At 42.9% G+C, this 19,560-nt stretch overlaps 1 protein-coding gene across 7 annotated transcripts in view; it reads left to right on the forward strand.

The window, feature by feature from the left end:
• Positions 1-19,560, forward strand: part of SYBU (syntabulin) — a 112,610-nt gene that overhangs the window by 83,942 nt on the left and 9,108 nt on the right. For all 7 annotated transcript variants that reach the window (XM_047726401.1, XM_047726398.1, XM_047726395.1 and 4 more), the window contains one exon: positions 16,979-17,081. In XM_047726401.1, the coding sequence (XP_047582357.1) occupies positions 16,979-17,081 (103 nt within the window). The remainder of the gene's footprint in view (positions 1-16,978; positions 17,082-19,560) is intronic.

The following is a 19,560-nucleotide window of genomic DNA, read 5'->3' on the forward strand; positions in this document are numbered from 1 at the left end:
ATGAGCTCTTGCTGGCTCCTACTTGCCTCTACAGTTTTAAAGCAGATCCACCCCAAACTTGGCAGTTAGTGATTTTCAGAATTTGTCTTTTTCTCTGCTTTGAATCACATGTATACTTTTTGTCCATCTCCAACCTGCTACTTCTCTTCCTTTGTAATTTCTCAGAAATTAGTGGGGTTATTTCCACAGTCAAATCTACAAGTTTTTTTAGTACCTTTTTTCTCCTCATTCAATAAATATTCTTCTGAATCTCCTATTTGTCAGGCACTGTGCTTGGCCTTGAGGAGACAAGGATGAATAAGACAAAGGCCTTTCCAGGTTGCATGATTTTTGCTTACCAAGTTTTGGGCCGAAACCTTGAGGTTTTGTTTTTTTTTTTAAGTAACATATAATGTATTATTAGCCCCAGGGGTACAGGTGTGTGAGTTGCCAGGTTTACACACTTCATAGCACTCACTGTAGCACATACCCTCCCCAATGTCCATAACCCCACCACCCTCTCCCAACCCCCCTCCCCCCAGCAACCCTCAGTTTGTTTTGTGAGATTAAGAGTCTCTTATGGTTTATCTCCCTCCCGATCCCATCTTGTTTCATTTATTCCTTTCCTACTCCCCAGAACCCCCACGTTGCCTCTCAACTTCCTTATATCGGGGAGATCATATGATGAAACCTTGAGTTTTAAGAGATTTGGGCATGTGGGATGGAGATAGGAGTGGAGGGACTATTTTTTCCTACTTGTAATTAATACTAGTCCATCAATCCAACTGAAAGTAAAAGGAAGGTAACTCAGAGAGCCTTTCCAGGAGCCATTGCTGAATGACAAGAGTGGAGGACCTTGAACAGTGTGAAATCTGTTAAGGTCACAGCCCTTACTGTGTGCTAAAGGCTGCCGTAGACACTGGGATACAAGGACGAACAAGCCCTCAAGAAGCTGATGACACGCGGGGAAATTGCAAACAGACATCGCACTGCAGTGTGATGAATGCTTCTTATATTCTTGGTAGGCTGAGGAGCCTAAAGGAGGGGCACCTGCTTCCCTTCCTGAAGCAATTAAAGGTTGAGGCTGGAGACCCGAAGAACAGGTAGTAGTTAGCCAAGCCCAGAGGGACGGGAGAATAATCCAGGGAGAGGGAGTTGCGCAGCCTTCAGCAAATGATGGTGGTTGCATTGGGCTGGGATGCAGTGGCAGCTGAAGGGAGGCAGAAGGGCTTGGAAATCACGCCGGGTAGTATGGACTTGATCTGAAGGACATGAGTGCCATTAGAGGGTTTCAACAGGGGGGTCACCTCATGAGATCTATGCTCTGGAGCAGTGTGGAAAATGGCGTGCTCGGGACCACGCTGAGTAGCTGGGACGCAGTGTGGGGCTGTTGCGGATAATTCCGGGTGAGAAATGCTGATGGCCTGGGTGTGGAACCTTCCCGATGGGAAGAAGCAGACAGAAAGCAGAGTTACTAAACAGCTCTGAGTGGGTGGCTTGCAGTTTATAGTTAAATATTAAAAAACAAGAGCCATTTATGATGGTGCTTTTCATACTTTAGTGTGTGTAAAAGATCACCTGGGGACAGTTTGTAAAAATGTGGATTATGGGAAAGAAATTTCAGTCCGCGAGTCTGGACTATGAGTCATTGTGTATTTCCAGCAAATAGCCTTGGTGCACAGATGCAGGTGTCCTCAGACCACACCATGAAAAACCCATTTCTATTAGATGTTTTCAAATGGCAATACTTCTTTTAAGTGCATTCACAATATGTTCACTTTTCATTTAAGAATGAAGATTCAATCCTGTTATCTCTGTTGAAAATATGTGAATGGCTCAGCCCCAAGGGTTAATGTGTTTAAAAAAAAAAAGGCAGTCTCCTTGCCAGTGTGGTCTGTGTTCACTAATTGTTTGCTCTCCATAAGAGATACAGAGCAGAGCAGAATGGTGATAATCTTGTTAAAACCTCTGCTGCAGATTGATTGTAAATGAATTTTCAAAGGTTTCGGCATGCCCTTTGCAAGAGCCAGCAAGCAAGCGTTTATGGTAAAAACCGCATTTTCCCCAACTCTCGAAGTTCCTTGCAGGTGTGCCTTCTTGGTGCTTAAGGCATATTTTAATGCATTTATTATTTGGTATTTCTCAAGCCCGTATGCCTGATTTTAAATCCCAGCTGCACCCTTTATGAGCTGTGGAACCACAAGCAAGTTACCTGTGCTTTCCTTCTCTCATCTGTAAAATGAGATAAAACTGTACCTTGTCTCATGGGCTTACCGTGAGGATTAACTAAGAATACATGTAAACCACTTTGAACAGCATGCGAACATGGTAAACCATTTCTGACAAAAGCCCAGTAGTTTGTAAAAACCTTATGTCACCTGCATTAGACGTTAGTCACGTAATAAACACTTTACCTTCTTCTTTAAGCCACCACACTTTAAAATACACACACACACACACAAACACATGCATTTATAGTGCCCAAATGCAAGAATTCTTAGGGAAGTGTAAGTGTTTAGCAATACATACGGAACACATGGGTAAGTAGGCCAACTGTAGCAATGATGAGTATTTCTTGTGCACTTACAGTCGTCCACAGTTGATCCTTTAATTCTCACAGTGATCCCATCTGCAAGGCATGCTCAATCCCTTCTTGGAGTAAGGAACTCAGGTGCAGAGAGATCAAGGGACTGCCTGCGGTCACATTGTCAGTAAAAAGATCAGATGTCTGAACTCAGAATCTACCCATGCTAGACCCTGCTCTTACCTACGGGTCTTAGGCATTGTTAGTTATGTGAAGCATGGTTAGTAACACTCGGATTTATGCCAAGTAAACTGAGAAATTGACTCATCTTGAAGGTGAAATGTGTGAAAATGATTCCCGAAATGTATACAGCGATGTACAGCTGTGTTTAAGTCACAGTCAAGCCCGATGGTCTGTTTCTCGGAGGTAGCCATACAGCACTATGCTATGTACTCGGGATCTCAGTCGGGGTGTCTCAGAGCAATGCTTCTCCAACCTTCTCAAGGGCTTGTTAAAAACCTAGATTACTGGGCTCCACCCCTGCCTCGGGTCTGAGGTGTGGTCCGAGAACCTGCATTCCTAACAAGGCCCCAGGTGATGCTGATGCTGATTTGGGACCACATCTTGAGAACCACCATAAGATACAGTGGAATATTATATAGCAGTCAGATGAATGTACTACAGATATATGGAAAATCTTAGCAATATGATTTTGAATCTAAATCATCCCAAAAGATGATACATATCATAGTAGCCTGTTTATTAAAAAGTGAAAGATGGACAAAACAGAAAACAAAAAAGAATCTACTTTTTAGGAATAATTATAGATGTGACTATTCTTTGTAAAAATGAAAGCAAGGAAATGGTGACCAGGGAATAGAAAGCGGAGGTAGGTATAAGTTAGTGTCGACATTTTAGTTGTTGTGATGGGTGGTGTTTCTTCATTTACTATAAGATTAAATGTAAAGAAATAAACAAAAACGTAAGTATAATAAATAAATACTAAATAAACATGAATACTGGCTCATACAAACCGGTCAGTAAAGAACTAAAATAAAGGTAGTCTTGCATGGACCAATGATGAGAGTGTGTCAGGAACCAAAGAATTTGATTAATCCAATTCTGTGCACCTGTGACTCATAGGTTTTCTGCAGAGAAAATAATGAAAAGTGACTCTCTGGGCCCCTGCTTCGTTCCCACACAGCACCATGACCGGAAGTCTTTGCCATTTTCTCCCATGTCTCATTTCCATTGGTCCAGTTGGTTCTTGATACATGAAGATCACTGAAGGAGGGTATCAGTAGGCCATGTAAGATCCCAGCAGTCACTTCAGAAGAAACCATGGCTGTGGTATCGCTAGGGTAGGAAAACGTGTGGTTCCTCTTCTCTAATCTACACCTCTCTGAGGAAGGTAACATGTTGACATGTTTTCTCCAAGAAAGAAATGTAGGGATTTTAGAAAATAAAAAAAGTCTGTGTCCAGTATGAGACACTTGTTGCCAGACACAAATTTTGGGGCCCGTGGCTTCGAGGGATGTTCAACTAGGGGCCCCTGGGTGGCACAGTCAGGCAAGTGTTCGACTCTCAGTTTTGGCTCAGGTCATGAGCTCAGGGCTGTGAGATCAAGTACGGAGTCAGGCTCTACACTCAGTGGAGAGTCTGCTTGAGACTCTCTCTACCTCTTCCACTGCCCCTCCCCCCATGCTCACACACACTCTCTCTCTCTAAAATAAGTAAACTTCAAAAAAAAAAAAAAGAATTTTGACTATCTGTCCCCTGAACTGCCTTCATCACCTCATTCGCTGCTGTTACTTCTCCCTCCAGGGCTGCTGCCTTCACATGCGGCTCCCTTTGCCCTGGACGACTGTCTCCACCACTCCTTGTCTATGGGTTGAATAGTCATGGGTAGTTTTGAAAGCCAGGTCGTTCTGGGAGCCTCTTCCATGGAATCTTAATCCTACCAGCAGGAAATAATATTTCCCTTTGTTGGCGTCTTTTGAACCCAAGTTGTGTCCCTCCTAAGGGATTTGCCCCTTTCTCGACAGCAGGATCATTGTCTCAACTGGACACCTGCTAGGGTGCAGAGAGCTGTGGGGCGTTCCAGTAGGAACACATGAAATCTTGCCCTGGTGGAGCTTGTCTCCCACGGTGTGGTGACCCACAGCCTCTACGAGAAGGTTCGGTAGTTAGCTCTCTATGATGTGCTTCAGGCTTTCATGTGAAATTGGAGACTTCGGTCAACATAGCCCAGAGCTGAGGATTTACTCACTGATTTATAATCTCAAGGAAGGAGGCAGAATCCTCACCACTCTCTGTCAGAACCATATTCTGTCTGTTTTCATGCTAGTTTTGTTACTCACATCCCAGATGACAGCCTCCCCTCACTCCTCATTCCTGCTCCAAGTCCTTTTCCCTGGTTTGGTTATACATGTTGGGACCCAGATGTGATTCAGCAAGGGTGATCATAAGAAGAAAAATAAAAATAAAGGCAGTATTTTAAAGTGTTAACTGAGGGTTCCTGGGTGGCTCAGTTGGTTAAGTGACTGCCTTCAGTTCAGGTCATGATCCTGGAATCCGGGGATCCAGTCCCACATTGGGCTCTGTGCTCAGCAGGGTGTTTGTTGTGCCCTCTGACCTTCCCCCTCTCATGCTCTCTCTCAAATAAATAAATAAAATCTTAAAAAAAATACTCTAAAGTGTTAACTGGGTGCCAGGCACTACTTTTTCATAATATAGCTTATATAATCTTTTCAACACTCTATGAGATAAATACTATTATCTTTTCCCTTTTAGAGAAGAAAGCAAGGCACAGAGAGGTTATGTGTCTTGCTAAGGTCACACAGCTGGTAACTGAGGCTACTAAACTGTCACCTCATAAAAAACAAAGAGAAACAACTTCACAGAGATTGAAAATGCAAGGGTAAAAACGAGAGGTGATATATCTTGCATGAACCAAGGGGAAAGGAAATCGAAATATTAGAAGTGGAGCATGGCTGAGTGTTGCCAAGGTCCAGTGATGTAATTACCTGGCAGACTGTTCCAGTATAGAAAAAGGGGAAGGTCAATGCTGCTGAGAAAGTCAAGGGAGAGGGTCCAGTGCAAGAGGCTGCTTCAGCGAAGGTGTGGATTGTGGCACCCCTTCCTGCACCCCTCCCTGTCAGGGCCACAGCCTTGCGGGGGTGGCCTCTGAGTGGAGAACACACACCATGTGGTGCACCCTCAAGGCTGCTGCACAGGGTGGGGAAGACGAGAGGAGGCTGCCAAGGCTGTTAGGTCTTGAAGTCAACTAAGAAAATGGCTTTTCCGACGGAAGTGAGGTTAAATAAATTAATAAATACATAAAAGAGGGGCATCTGGGTGGCTCAGCTGGGTAAGCATCCGACTCTTGATTTCATTTCAGGTCAGGATCTCAGGGTCCAGGGATTAAGCTCAGAGTCTGTCTCAGATTCTCTCCCTCGGCCCTTCCCACTGTTGGAGCACTGGCTTTCTCTCTCTGCCTGTCTTAAATAAATAAATAAATAAATAAATAAATAAATAAATAAAATCTTAAAAAAATAAAATAAAACAAAATGAAAAACCATGCTGTTTTAGTGCTGTTGACAGTCTCTGTAGCAAGTGGTAGATTATGCCCTGTCTTCCTAGTGAGTGGGTGTTTTTGTTGCATTCATGGTCTGGAACTTCCTGCAGACAACACCACTTTACTGGGAGTGGAAGGTGAGATGACTTCAAAAAAGACTCATCCTTCCCTTTTACGCTCTGGACTTGAAGTCACAGACCTCATTCCTAGCCCTGCTCTGACTTTTCAGTGTTGATGACTTGTTAGTCCCCATTTCTCTCTGACACTCCTGCATCCCCCCCCTTCCTCCCCTGTTAACTCCCCCCACAATGTCACCCCTGCTCTGATCCCACCCCGCCACCTCAAGGATGGCTTTTCCCTGATTTAGGTCTTCCTGCCAGACACAGAGGCAGGCACTTCATTTTGATAATCACTGGATAAACACTTCTTAAATAGAACCAGCTAGCTTTTTTAAAGGGGCAGAAAGTCAGTTCAGTTCAGTGAACTTGCCAAGAACTTAAAGATAAGGAACTTGTAAGAGTCTGGAAAATTCTTCAGGGCAGATTTACTTCTGTTATTACCAGGTTCCCAGAATAATCAATTAAGATGAAGTTCATGGCCACAATAGATGTAACCCTCCCCAGACCTGTTCAGTGGAAGACAATGGGAGACAGTTGCCTTTGTGCCCACCTGCTGAAAGGTTGGTGCCCAGTGCTGATTCAGCATGGGGTGATGGTGGATGGTTGTGTGGTGGGTTTGGCGCCATTCCGCATGTCAGCCATGTACACATCGACCACACTGAAGGCAGCAAGTCAGGACTGATGGGCTAACCCAGACAGGGAGTGTGCTAGATTGTGAGCTGATTCTCTCTGCTGAATAGTATTTGACACCCCCAGCTCCAAACTGGTCAGCCCATCCTCTTTATTTTTTAAAAAAAATTTTTTAAGATTTAATTTATTTATTTGAGAGAAAGAATACAAGCCAGGGAGAGGAGTGGAGGGAGAGGGAGAAGCAGACTCCCCACTGAGCAGAGAGCCTGACGTGGGGCTCCATCTCAGGACCTCAGGATCATGATCTGAGCCGAACACAGATGCTTAACCAACTGAGCCACCCTGAAACCCCAGTGCCTCCTCTTTAAAATGGGATTATGAGGACTTCAAACCATGGGCCAACTGCTAAGTATCTCCCTAGCTTTACAAACCATCATGTGTACACGAGTTTGGCTAGATCTGGGCCAGTTTTCAAACAAGCCATGTTTTCTCTATGTCCTTGTCACCCCTTACAACTCTTTGAAGATGGATTTAACCCAGAAAGGGGCTTCTGGAGATCTGTGAGGGGGCAAGTCACTCTGGAAGGTAGACTCTTTACTAGGTGCTTGGTCCTTGACAAAGGTGATGTCTGGTCCACCTCAACTGCTCACTCACCTTCAGCTTTCCGTTGAAGAGAGCCCTTGCAATCTGACTAGACCTGGAGAAAGATTCCATGTATTCCAAAGATTCCTCTTCAGTGTGGTCTGTGACCGCTGGTTACATAGTCATCTGTGGTAAAGACTGAAAATGCACATTCCTGGATTCCCCCCAAACCTTCTGAACTGGAATTTTTGTGTGTATTAACCAGATATACACGCTATTACTTAACTTTCCTGATGATCTTTAGGTAGTAAGATTTAGGAATCATTGCATTATTAATAATAATTATAAAGTGAGTATTTATGAGCCTGTCAAGCACTTCCCACACATATCACTTTTCATTTATTTCAATTTCACAGCAACTCTCCAAGATAGGAACTGCTCTCCACCTAGAGTGGGGCCTGACGCATAACAACATAGCACATGCTCAATAAATTTTTGTTAAACAAGTTAATCATTTAAAAAATACATACATATATACATAAATAGGAAAACTAAGGCTTGGTGAGGTTAAAATCGCCTGGACAAGAACACACAGCTGCTGAGAGATGGAGCCAGAGTTTATAGTGCCTTCTTTGGGTAGAGCTTGTTGGTGTGTGACTTTGAAGGCTGGCGCCTCCTTCTGGTGATGCTGGGTAGTGTGGGGCAGTGGTTATAGAAGATTCCAGAGGCACCTGATTGGCCTTGGGTTGAACTGACGGATCTCTTGCCTAGCTTTCTCTTTTTGGCCATCTGTGGTAAGATAACAGGGACACATATTTATTTATTACTGATCACGAGAACAGGCCCAGGGAAGTTGGGTGGTCATTCACAAAACCAAACAGCACCCGTTGTCTTTCCTGTACTCTACTCAGGTTGGCCAATGCATAGTGTTAATTTTCGCTGATGGTGATGCAAAGGGAGACTAGATGTTACTGGGGTTTCTGTCAGAAATGTTCACTCCCCCTGCTTTTTGGAAGTTTCTTTAGATCGCTTTATTCTTTCTTTCATCTGCTTTCTTGGTCAGCAGGTGTATTCCCTGTGTTTCTATCATCAAGACAGGTAGTTGAACCAGCCCATGATGAAGGAGTGAACAGATGGAGATGTCTTTGACCCTCTCTGTCCTCTTGGGCCTTGTCTCCCATGCTTCTTCCCTTCTTTCTCAGACCTTCAAAGCTTCCTGGCTCAGGGGACTGGCCTTTGGTAAGAATAGGTCAAGCAACCTACGTGCATTTTCCCTGGGGCTTACTTAAAGTGGGTTGTAACCCAGGAGCAACTCTATAAAGACATTTGGAGGAGGCCATGGAGAGTTTGTTTTAGGACCACAGATTTTTGAGACATACTCTGTTGTGCGCACGCGCACACACACACACACACACACACACACACACAGTAAAAAATAGAAACATAGTCTCCACTGATAAATGGCTGAAGAAAAACCACCTTTTGTAAAGAGTGTTTGTAAGAACGTTTGACTTAAGTAGGATAAGGCATTTTGTATTGTGGGTCTTTTTAAGGGAAAGATGTTTAAAAGCTTTTTCTGGCCTTCAAGCCACTGTACCAGTAGTTCTAACTAGAAATTATAACAACTAACATAGATTGAGTGCTTGCTACGTGCCAAGCACTGTTCTAACTTTCTTGTATGCATTGCCTAATTCCTGGAATCCCTTAACGATGCTTACTATTAATATCTTTATCTCCATTTCACAGATAAGGAAACTAAGGCAGAGAGAAGGTAAATAATTTGCCTAAGTCTTTACAGAGTTAGTAGAAGAGGCATGATTCCTCAAACCCAAGTGACTTGACTCCAAAGCCCTCTTAACACTACTTTAAGTGGTGTGATTGCTTTTTACTATAAAATGCTTTTTCTTTAAAAATTTTAGATCTTTTTCAAAGGAAAAATCAATTGCCCATTATTTTAGTGTATCCTATCATTTTTTTATAAGAAGAGTAATAAGCACATGGTTAGAGGAGCGAAATGGCTCAGAAAGATATAAAGTGAAGATGAGGGTCTCCTTAGATCCCTACTGTCCCATTCCAAAGGGAAACCACTATTAACAGATCTTTTTTTTAATCCCTCAGTGAAACTGTTCTGTGGATGTAGCCAGTTATATATTATTTAAATATTTATTTATGAAGCAGCAGACATGCCACACCCACTATTCTGCATCTTGTTTTTCTTAACTAGCCACATGGCTTTGAGATGTTTTCATTCAGCACGGACAGGTTCATGTCACTCTTTGATAGGTATTCTCCTAGGTGGCTGTACCACCTGACTTCACCAGTCATCACTGATGGGCATTTAGGTTGTTTGTTCAATGCTCATATGTGGGAGAAATTTCTCCTCACACTCTTCTTGACTCTTATCAGAGTGTTTTTCTCAAACCTTCAACAGAGCTAGTATTCTCAAACTTAGATTTTTAAATTTTTTGCCAATCTGATAACTGAAAAAAATCTCCTTGTTTACATTTACATTTTTTATGTTACATATGAGATTGAATGTCTGTCCATGTGTATTGGTCATTTATTTTTCTCTATATCTACCATCTGCTTGTTCATGTCCTTTGCCCATTTTTCTGTTAGGGTTTTCTTTTTTTTCCAATTTGTATGAGTTTTTGGTAAATTAAGGAGATTGCCGTTTGTCTGTCTTCTGTTGTAAATATTTTCCTTTGGTTTATTATTTGTCTTTAACTGCTATTTTCCTATAAGGAATTTTGCTGTTATGTAGTCAGATTTTTTAAATACAAAACTATCTTCCAAATATTTTAAATTTGAACTTCCTTTTGTTTTTAATTGTGTGTGTGTGTGTGTGTGTGTGTGTGTGTGTGTGTGTGTATTAAGATTTTATTTATTTATTTGACAGACAGAGATCACAAGCAGGCAGAGAGACAGGGAAGCAGGCTCCCCGCCGAGCAGAAAGCCCGATGCGGGGCTTGATCCCAGGACCCTGGCATCATGACCTGAGCCTAAAGCAGAGGCTTTAACCCACTGAGCCACCCGGGCACCCCAATTGTGTATATATTTATGCTTTTAGGTTTATGGTGGCTCCATCCATTAAACCTCAATCATAATGAAGGTAAATCCTTTCTAAACTATGATACAAATGAAAATGCATTTATAGGGCACCTGGGTGGCTCAGTGGGTTAAGCCCGCTGCCTTCGGCTCAGGTCATGATCTCAGGGTCCTGGGATCGAGTCCCGCATCGGGCTCTCTGCTCAGCAGGGAGCCTGCTTCCCTTCCTCTCTCTCTGCCTGCCTCTCTGCCTACTTGTGATCTCTGTCTGTCAAATAAATAAATAAAATCTTAAAAAAAAAAAAAAGAAAATGCATTTATACTTTTCAGAAAGTCTTCTGTTCTGAAATGCAAGAAAACTTGCATATATATATCCAATCGGTTTATTGATCCTTTGATCAAATATCCCTTTTCTAAGATAAATGCCTATAGGGGTTCTAGAGAATAGTTTGCAGAAACTAAAACAAAAATCCTGTTTAGTTTGTGAAGCATTTCTTGGATTCACTGGCTGGGTGTCCCAGAGCTTCGCAGCTAAGAGTCCGTTCTACAGAATCTACTTTAAAGAAGTTTTTTTTTTTTTTTTTTGTAAATAGTGTCTTCTTTAATTACATGTGTCCACTTCCCCAGCTGCTCTTTAATAGCTCTGCTTGGCTTCAGTGGAAATGGCTCCTCTCCTCCCTAGAGACCTTTAAATAAAAGATCCGTGTATCTGTGTGTGTGTTGGGGGTGGGGGAGAAGGGATGGGGAACTATTTTTTTGTTTTTGTTTTTTCCCTTTTTAATTTGTTGCTCTGTTTGAGGTAGGGATGTAGGTGGCCAACCTGAATTAATTTGATAGCTTTGTGATGACAAAGGATAAAGAAAGGTTTGGGGTTGCTTCAATCAGTTGTTTAGAATGGCTTAACACAGCTTAGTAGACTCTGTTTTCAGAGGCTTGTGATGTTCTGATGTCTGAGGACTCCATAGTCTCCTGAAAGCAAAAATAATAATGTCCTAAGAGACCAGTTCGCAGGCAGTGTTTCAAAAAAAGAAGTCTAGTTGTCAGTTTTTGCACATACTCTTTTTGTTTCCATTTTTCCTTCCTTCTCTCATTCCTGGCCTCACCATCACATGGACAGAATGCTTATTGCCCTAACATGAAAAAGAGTCATGTCTCTCAAGAGAACCAGCGGTACTACAAGCAAAGGCCACCAGAGTTTCTGGAGGCCAGGGAGCAGAGCTCACTAGTTGGAGAATGCCTTCTGCCGCGGGATGTGCAGTCACCAAGACATTGGCATCAGGAAGTAGAGGTCATCAAGTTCATCCAGTGCTTTCAGTCCTGGAATCCTGCTCCACCAACGCCAGCAGCTGATCAGAGACAATACTGATGAGGATAACTTAGGCATGCATTTAAAACTCCCTTTAGCTGTTCAAACACAAGTCTGCGACAGCAAATACTGTGTCCTGCGCTCTTTCCAAGTATTCTCTGTGACATCAGATTCGAGGTCAGTTATCTACACACAGGCACGTGGAGACAAACACGCTCTTGACCACAAAAACTGCTTTAGGCTAATGCCATCCAAAAATATATGCGATGCAATATGAAATTTCTTGAAATTGAGCATATCCTTTGGCTTAAAAATTCTTTCAGGCATTGATTCTAAAGAATAGCAGACAAGGGGGCACCTGGGTGGCTCAGTTGGTTAAGCGTCTGCCTTCAGCTCGGGTCATGATCTCAGGGTCCTGCATTGAGCCCTGCCTTGGGCTCCCAGCTCAGCGAGGAGTCTCCTTGGCCTTCTTGGCCTAAGTACAAGTCTTGCCTCCACCTCTTGATAGTTGTCTCCCCTGGTGCATGTCACTCAACTTTTCTGCCTCGTCTGCAACAGGGACTGATAATTGTCCCTACCTCATAAGGTCTGTACTATCATGGGAAGTAAATGAGTTGATAAGTAAATATGCTTAGAATGGTTTCTGGCACATAGTGTTTGTTACTCATAATACAAAAATTGAACATAGCCTATATACTCACTGATTTAATAGAACACAACACAGGGGCACCTGGGTGGCTCAGTTAAGCATCTGACTCTTGTTTTCCTCTCAGGTCGTGATCTCAAGGTTGTGAGATCGAGCCCCACTTCATACTCTACACTCAGCACCGAGTCTGCTTGAGTTTCTCTCTCCCTCTCCTTCTCCCTCTGTCCCTCCCCCTGCTCTCTCAATCTCTCAAATAAATCTTAAATATATATATAAATATATCTTAAATATATTATATATATATGTGTGTGTGTATATATATAGTGTGTGTGTATATATATATATATATATGGATATATATATATATAAACCTAAACTGTAGTGTATTTTCAAGATATTCACATATTAAAAGAAAAGCAATTAGGCTACATAGTAATGTATTAACTAGGAATGCTGAGTAATTATACACCAAAAAGTTAACTTTAGTTATTTTTTGGTGATGGAATAATAGACCACATTTTGTCTTGCAGATCATTGCTGTTTTCTAAATTTCCTACAAAGGAAATGTGTAATAAAAGTTGTCTTTTTAACCCCTGCAGGAGAAGAATGGCTAACATTTATTGAGACCTTACAAGGGGTCAGGTAGTTTATATGTGTGTGTGTATATGCATGTGTTTGTAAATACACACACACACACACACACACACACACACACACACACACACATATTCCTTGCTTACAATAACGTTAAGAGGCAGAATCCATGATTATCATCTCCGTGTAACAGATGGAGAAACTGAAGCGCAGAAAGGTGAAGTAACTTGCTGGAAGGGCCCCATCTAGTGAGAAGTAGTGGTGGGATTTGAACCCAGGCTGTCCGACATAGGGCCTGTGTTTTTAGGTTAGGTGCTGTCTGTGTATGGTTTGAATAATATCCATGATCCTTGAGCTACAATCCCCACAGCACTAACCTAGTTGCACACGCTGATTAAAGGAAACAAGTAGAGAGAGCCTCTCCTTCCTGGAGTCTTTGTTGGCAGCTGGTAGGTAAACGGGGACTTTCAGATCTCCAGTCTTCCTCTTAGTCATCTTGCTTAGTAAATGGAAAGAGTTTGGGTATCAGATAATGTAATACAATTGACCTTTCTGCATATCCCTTAAGAAGAGTGTGTTGACTTTACCTTGCATTAACCAAACTGAAAATATATTTTAAAACATTGCAAAGTGAAATGGTGTTAAGTAGCGTCGATGTTTTTCTCTATCCTCTTACTCGGTCCTGCATGCAGCCGCTGGGTACCCTTCATGAATCTTCTAACCTCTTCCAGAAGGTAAGATAGAGAAGTATAGAAACAAACGTGGGCCCCGCCCATACCTAGGAGTCAATATGTCAAGTTCCAATAGCAGTGAGGTGGAGAGCGAACTCGTCCCTTCAGTTCAGAGTACATAATTACCACAGATCAAAGGCATCTTGAGGAGACAATGGATTTTCAGCAGTTGTCTGGTCTGTTTCTGTTGTAGAATTTCTGTTTTTATTCAGGTAGTTAAGTTATAATTGGTGGGATTTTGCGTTTCTTTTAAGGGATGAAAATTGGGTGTTTCGGAGTCATAATCTTACGTTAGAAAATCGTCTCTCGAGCCTGGTGGCTGCATCCACAGGATCTGTTTTTTGAAAACTGTCTGCCTTTATCACTTAGTCACTAACCTGATGATTTCCTAGCAGACAGGGCTGGTGGAATTAGGAGGTCAGGACTAGCATATTGCCAGATAGCACTACCAATCATGAATCTTTGAGACTGTAAAATACTGGGGTTTAGCTAGTGCGTTACTCAGAGGGAACCAATTACATTTGGGGAGCCCGTTACAACATTAGACAGAGTCTCTGAAATCCAGAAGGAATAGCCACTCTCAGTCCTGATAAACTGCCTAATTCTCCTGGACTTCTGTTGGGAATTAGGATTCACTGCCATCATCTGTGCTAAGCGGCCATTTTTGGTGTCTTTTCCAGAAGGATGAACTTCCAGAGAGGTGCTGGGAGTCCAGGAAGGGACTTCTGTCTCTGCCCTGCCATTGCCTTTCCTTCTAGCAAAATTAATACAACTTGTCAGTGAGAGCATCTGTTCACCAGTGGGCCAGTCTGGCTGCATCTTGTACCAGTGGGTCCTCTTGGGCATTAGGGAAACAGGAGTATATAGTGTATCCAGGAAGCTCCCCAGTGCCCTCCTTCTTCCCATTGCCTTTTTTTTTTTTTTTTAAGATTTTATTTATTTGACAGATGGAGATCACAAATAGGCAGAGAAGCAGGCAGAGAGAGAGTGAGGAGGAAGCAGCCTCCCCGCTGCACATAGAGCCCGATGCAGGGCTCGATCCCAGGACCCTGGGATCATGACCTGAGCCAAAGGCAGAGGCTCTTCCCACCCAGGTGCCCTTCCCACTGCCTTCTTGAAGATGCAGCATGGTGTGGAGAAGTGGCATGGAGACTTGGTCCTGACCAGGATTTGTCCCCCACAAGCCTTGGGCAAATCAGTTTTGATTTCTTCAGTAGTAGAATAGCGAGGTTGACGTCTGCTTTACAGAGCTGTCAAGATTAACAGATACAAAGAATAGAAAACTTGTCCTAGAGGGTCTGGTGCCTAGTAGGCACTCAATAAATAGTTATTATTTTGATGATAATTATAGCTTACTGCTTGTTAGAAACTCAAAGGTTTTTAACACGGAGGACATGGGGAGATGGAGAAGAGAGGGGAGTTGAGGGAAATTGGAGGGGGAAATGAACCATGAGAGACTACGGACTCTGAAAAACAATCTGAGGGTTTTGAAGGGGCGGGGGGTGGGAGGTTGTGTCAGCCTGGTGGTGGGTATTGTGGAGGGCACGGATTGTATGGAGCACTGGGTGTGGTGCATAAACAATGAATTCTAGTACACTGAAAAGTAAAAAATAAAAAATAAAAAAAGAAACTCAAAGGTTTTAGGTCATTCCTATTTTTCTCAACCCAGAAATGTGAGCTGGCTCTGGGTTCTAGACCAGAAGAGTTAAGAACTGTTGTAGGAGTTGAGAGATAAGGTCAAATAAAACCGTACACCTAGATTTATTTTCCAAAAGCTTATAGCATTTTACCTTTTTTAAAAATCGTCTCTTCCTTCTTCCCATTTGTTCTTTTTTTGCCTCTTCCACTCTCCTTCACTCTCCAAGGCAATCCATGGAATAGTTCTAATATTACCATTTCAGAACTCTGTATGTTTTTGTTAGAAATGAATTTATATTAATTATTCTGCCACGCAACATGTTTCTAATTACATAACAATCTGTAGTCTGTACTCAAAATGTAACGTGATTTTGTAAACTAATGAACAATCTCCCTCCTCCTCCCCCGACTACAATGTCACACATCCCTATAACCCCAGTTTCCATCATTGTCACTGTGAACTTTCTTCATTCTGCTTGGAAATGTTCAGTTCTGGCTTTTTGTGAAGGATGTGTTGTTTTTTTTGTTTTTTTTTTGTTTTTTTTAAGATTTTATTTATTTATTTGACAGAGACACAGGGAGAGGGAACACAAGCAGGGGGAGTGGGAGAGGGAGAAGAGGGAGAAGTAGGCTCTCCAGTGAGCAGGGAGCCCAATGCAGGGCTTGATCCCAGGACCCTGGGATCATGACCTGAGCTCAAGGCAGACGTTTAATGACTGAGCCACCCAGGTCCCCCGTGAAGGTTGTGTTCTTAGTAGAAAAGCAGCAGGGGTGCCTGGGTGGCTCAGTGGTTTAAAGCCTCTGCCTTCAGCTCAGGTCATGATCCCAGGGACCTGGGTTCGAGCCCCGGGTCGGGCTCTCTGCTCAGCAGGGAGCCTGCTTCCTCCTCTATCTCTGCCTACTTCTCTGCCTCCTTGTGATCTCCATCCATCAAATAAATAAATAAAATCTTTAAAAAGAAAAGAAAAGCATCAGAGCAGTCAGAGTCACTCATCAGAAAGGGTTCAAGGACACGTCTGGAACCCTCCTCACTGTCCTCCCCGCTGCTTCTCCCTGGCTGATTCTCTCCAGACCTAAAAGGGCCAGATTCAGGAATGGCTAGCTGACTGCAAAAGCCCAAAGATAAAAAAAAAAAAAAAAAAAAAAAAAAAAGATAAAAAAAAAGATTAAAAAAAAAAAAGTCCAAAGATACACTCTTCTGGAAAAACGACTCTGGGACTGACAGGCATGCTCTTCCTTCTGCCTTAAGTTTGGGCCAGAACGTTCCTGTGGCCGAGGGAGGGCTGAGGACGCACAGGAAGAGCCCTGCGTGTCTGTCCCCACCTCGGCCACCAGGGAGTGTCCACAGGAAGATCGGTCTTTATGAAACCAGCCCTGCTGGGCTTCTAAACTGTGTTTATGAAATATTGTCCTCGTTCTCGCACCTTCTCTTGTTTGCTTTGAGGAAAGGGGCTGAGAGCCGGGAAGCTCTGGAATCCTGCCACTTGCTGAGCTGGAGTGTGCCCCTGCGGGGACCTGGGGGCCTGGCCAGGCAGGGAAGTGGCCAGCCTGTTCTCAGGTTTCTTTCCTTCACACCTCTCTCTCTCCCCCCTGTTGTTTTTCAGGTAGTGAAGCGGATTTTAGCTCCTCCAGCAGCACGGGCAGCATTTCCGCTCCTGAGGTCCATATGTCTGCCCCGGGAAGCAAGCGGTCCTCTTTTTCACGCAAGTAGGCACGGTTTCCTGCTCTGTAATTATTAAGACGCTTTACACAGGTGACTTTACCTGTCCTTTACGTTCCTGTGGAACCACCTAGATGAACTGTCAGTTCATATTTTGTTATTACTCAGTGAGCAGTTTTTGTTTTCCATAATGATTTGAAATTGGCACTTTTCACTGTCTTCCCAGCTGCGGTCACAGGGCTTGGCCAGGGTATGTCTGCCCGTGGCCGTCTCTCATCCAGGCCTTGGCTGTGTGGCCACTCACCCTTCTCTCCCATCCCCTTCCCTCACTCACCTGTGTACTTACCTGGTATCCAGCTACCAGTTTCCACTTCCTACCTGCCTCCCCTGCATGAATCTTTCATCTCAGCTGTGAAGCCTCTGACTTCACCATTTCTTTCCACTAGCTGAGTTTGCATTTTATCCTCGTGAAAAAGACATAGTGAGCCCTGATTACTCCCAGCGTTCACTTGGGGAAGGGGTGAAAAGAGAATAAAGTTCATAGACGTGGTGGCCATCACCACAAGAGGTGTGAGAGCAGAAGTGCTACAGATGTGGGCTCTGGAGCCCGAGCTGCCTGGGTGTGAGGGCCCGCTCCACCCCTTACAGTCTGTGTGGCCCTGAGCAAGTTGCTTAACTTCTCTTTGCCTCAGTTTCCTCATCTATAAAATAGGGCTACAGTCATACCCACTTCGTAGGGTTTATTAGTTCATACATGTAGAGTGTGGGTCCGTGCTTAGAGCGTAGCAAGCATCAATAGATGTTCGCCATGGATGCTATTTGGGTTGCGGGAAGAGAGGGGCTGTGGGAAGTCATGAGCTACCATTCACATTTGGTGGGAAAAGTGGTAAGCCTAGGATTCTCTTCTACTATCAGTGACCTTATTCATTCAATAGGTATTTACTGAGCATCTACTATGAGGGTCTAGAGATAGGGCAATAAACAAAACTTCATGGAAATTTTATTCACTAGTAGGAAAAGAAAGACAATAAATACATAAATAATAAAATTATTTTTTAAAAAACACACAGAGAAAGGCCACTGAGACTAATAGGATATATGGCATGTTTAAGATAGGCTGTTTCCAAGAGACCTCTGTGATATGGTGAGCTCTGAGCCAGGGACCCAAACAGTTCAATGGAGTGAGCAGCAAGACCTCTGAGGATGATTTGTCTTTAAATTTTAGGCAAATCCCTTCACTTCCGTGGGCCACAGAGTCCAAGTTTGTAAAAAGAGGGTTGGACCACATAATTTTTAAGGTCCCTTCCTTCATGGAGAAAAACTGATTAGTTACTAAAAAGTTGCATTCCTGGGATTCAGCAAGCAAATATTTCCTCTTTCTCTTCAGTGAGCAGAACATTTAGCCGATGTTTATAAAGGGACCTCTGAGACACCATCGTGCAGAGTTTTACTGTTAAAAACAAAACTGAAGCCAGACAAAACTGTGACAAAAGAGTGAAGTCCACAATGAAAAAGCGCAGTTGTTCTAGCCCCAAACATAATCTATTTTGGAAATAAAGTACCTCCAGGACCACAGAATATGAATATAAACATTTTCTGTATAAATCAGTTGTGGCTTCCTCTGAGAATAAACCATTTATCTAACCCATTCAAGAAAATTAGCACATACCTATAGTAAAAGTCTCAAAGAGCAGAGAACAAGAGGAAAAAAGAAATGGCCTGTCAAAGAAATCAATTTTATTAAACATTTCAAAAGAATTTGTGTTTGTGGTTAAGTTCCAAGGTAATGTCCACAATACTGAGTGACTTAGAGAAAATTGTCTAGTCTGGAATCTGTGGTTTCTCCAAGTGACTAAAAACTGATATGTGAAACCTAAAATAGCTAAGTAGAATTATGTGCAAATCAGATACATGCTTAATAGATGGAAAATTGGAATTGGCAGTGTTCTATCCATTATATTAACTTTTTTTTTTTTTTTTTAATCAGGCCCAGGCACAGAGCATAGTCAATAGATTTATGTGAGGTGGTATCTTGGGCATTTCACGTAATTTTTGTGTTCTACAGGGCTGTGCATCGAGGACGACTCCCCTAGATGGGTTGGGTATCCTTGTCAACCTTGTAATAGCTTATGATCCTTTTAAATGGCTTGTTCCTCCTATAATAAATGAATTTTCTCTGTGGAGAATCAGCTTCTGGGAGGAAGGTGAGCAGAAGCATTGGGTGAAGGGGTGGGAAAAGTAAGTGACAGGTGGAGCTGGTGAGAATATTTTTGGTGTGATTTTAAAAACAAGACTTAAGGATTTACAAATGATCTCTTCTTACAGAAGGCCAACTCTGCTGACATTTCTGAGAAATTCTTTCTTTCTCTCTCTCTCTCTTTTTTTTTTTTTGAAGATTTATTTATTTATTTTAGAGAGAACGAGAGAGTGAGGGAGAGGAAGGAGAGAGGAAGGAGTCTTAAGCGGACTCCAGGCTGAGCTCAGGGCTCAGTCCCATGACCCTGAGATCATGACCTGAGCCCGAAT

This window comes from Lutra lutra, chromosome 4 (assembly GCF_902655055.1).
Source record: "Lutra lutra chromosome 4, mLutLut1.2, whole genome shotgun sequence".
Classification (NCBI taxonomy): Eukaryota; Metazoa; Chordata; class Mammalia; order Carnivora; family Mustelidae; genus Lutra; species Lutra lutra.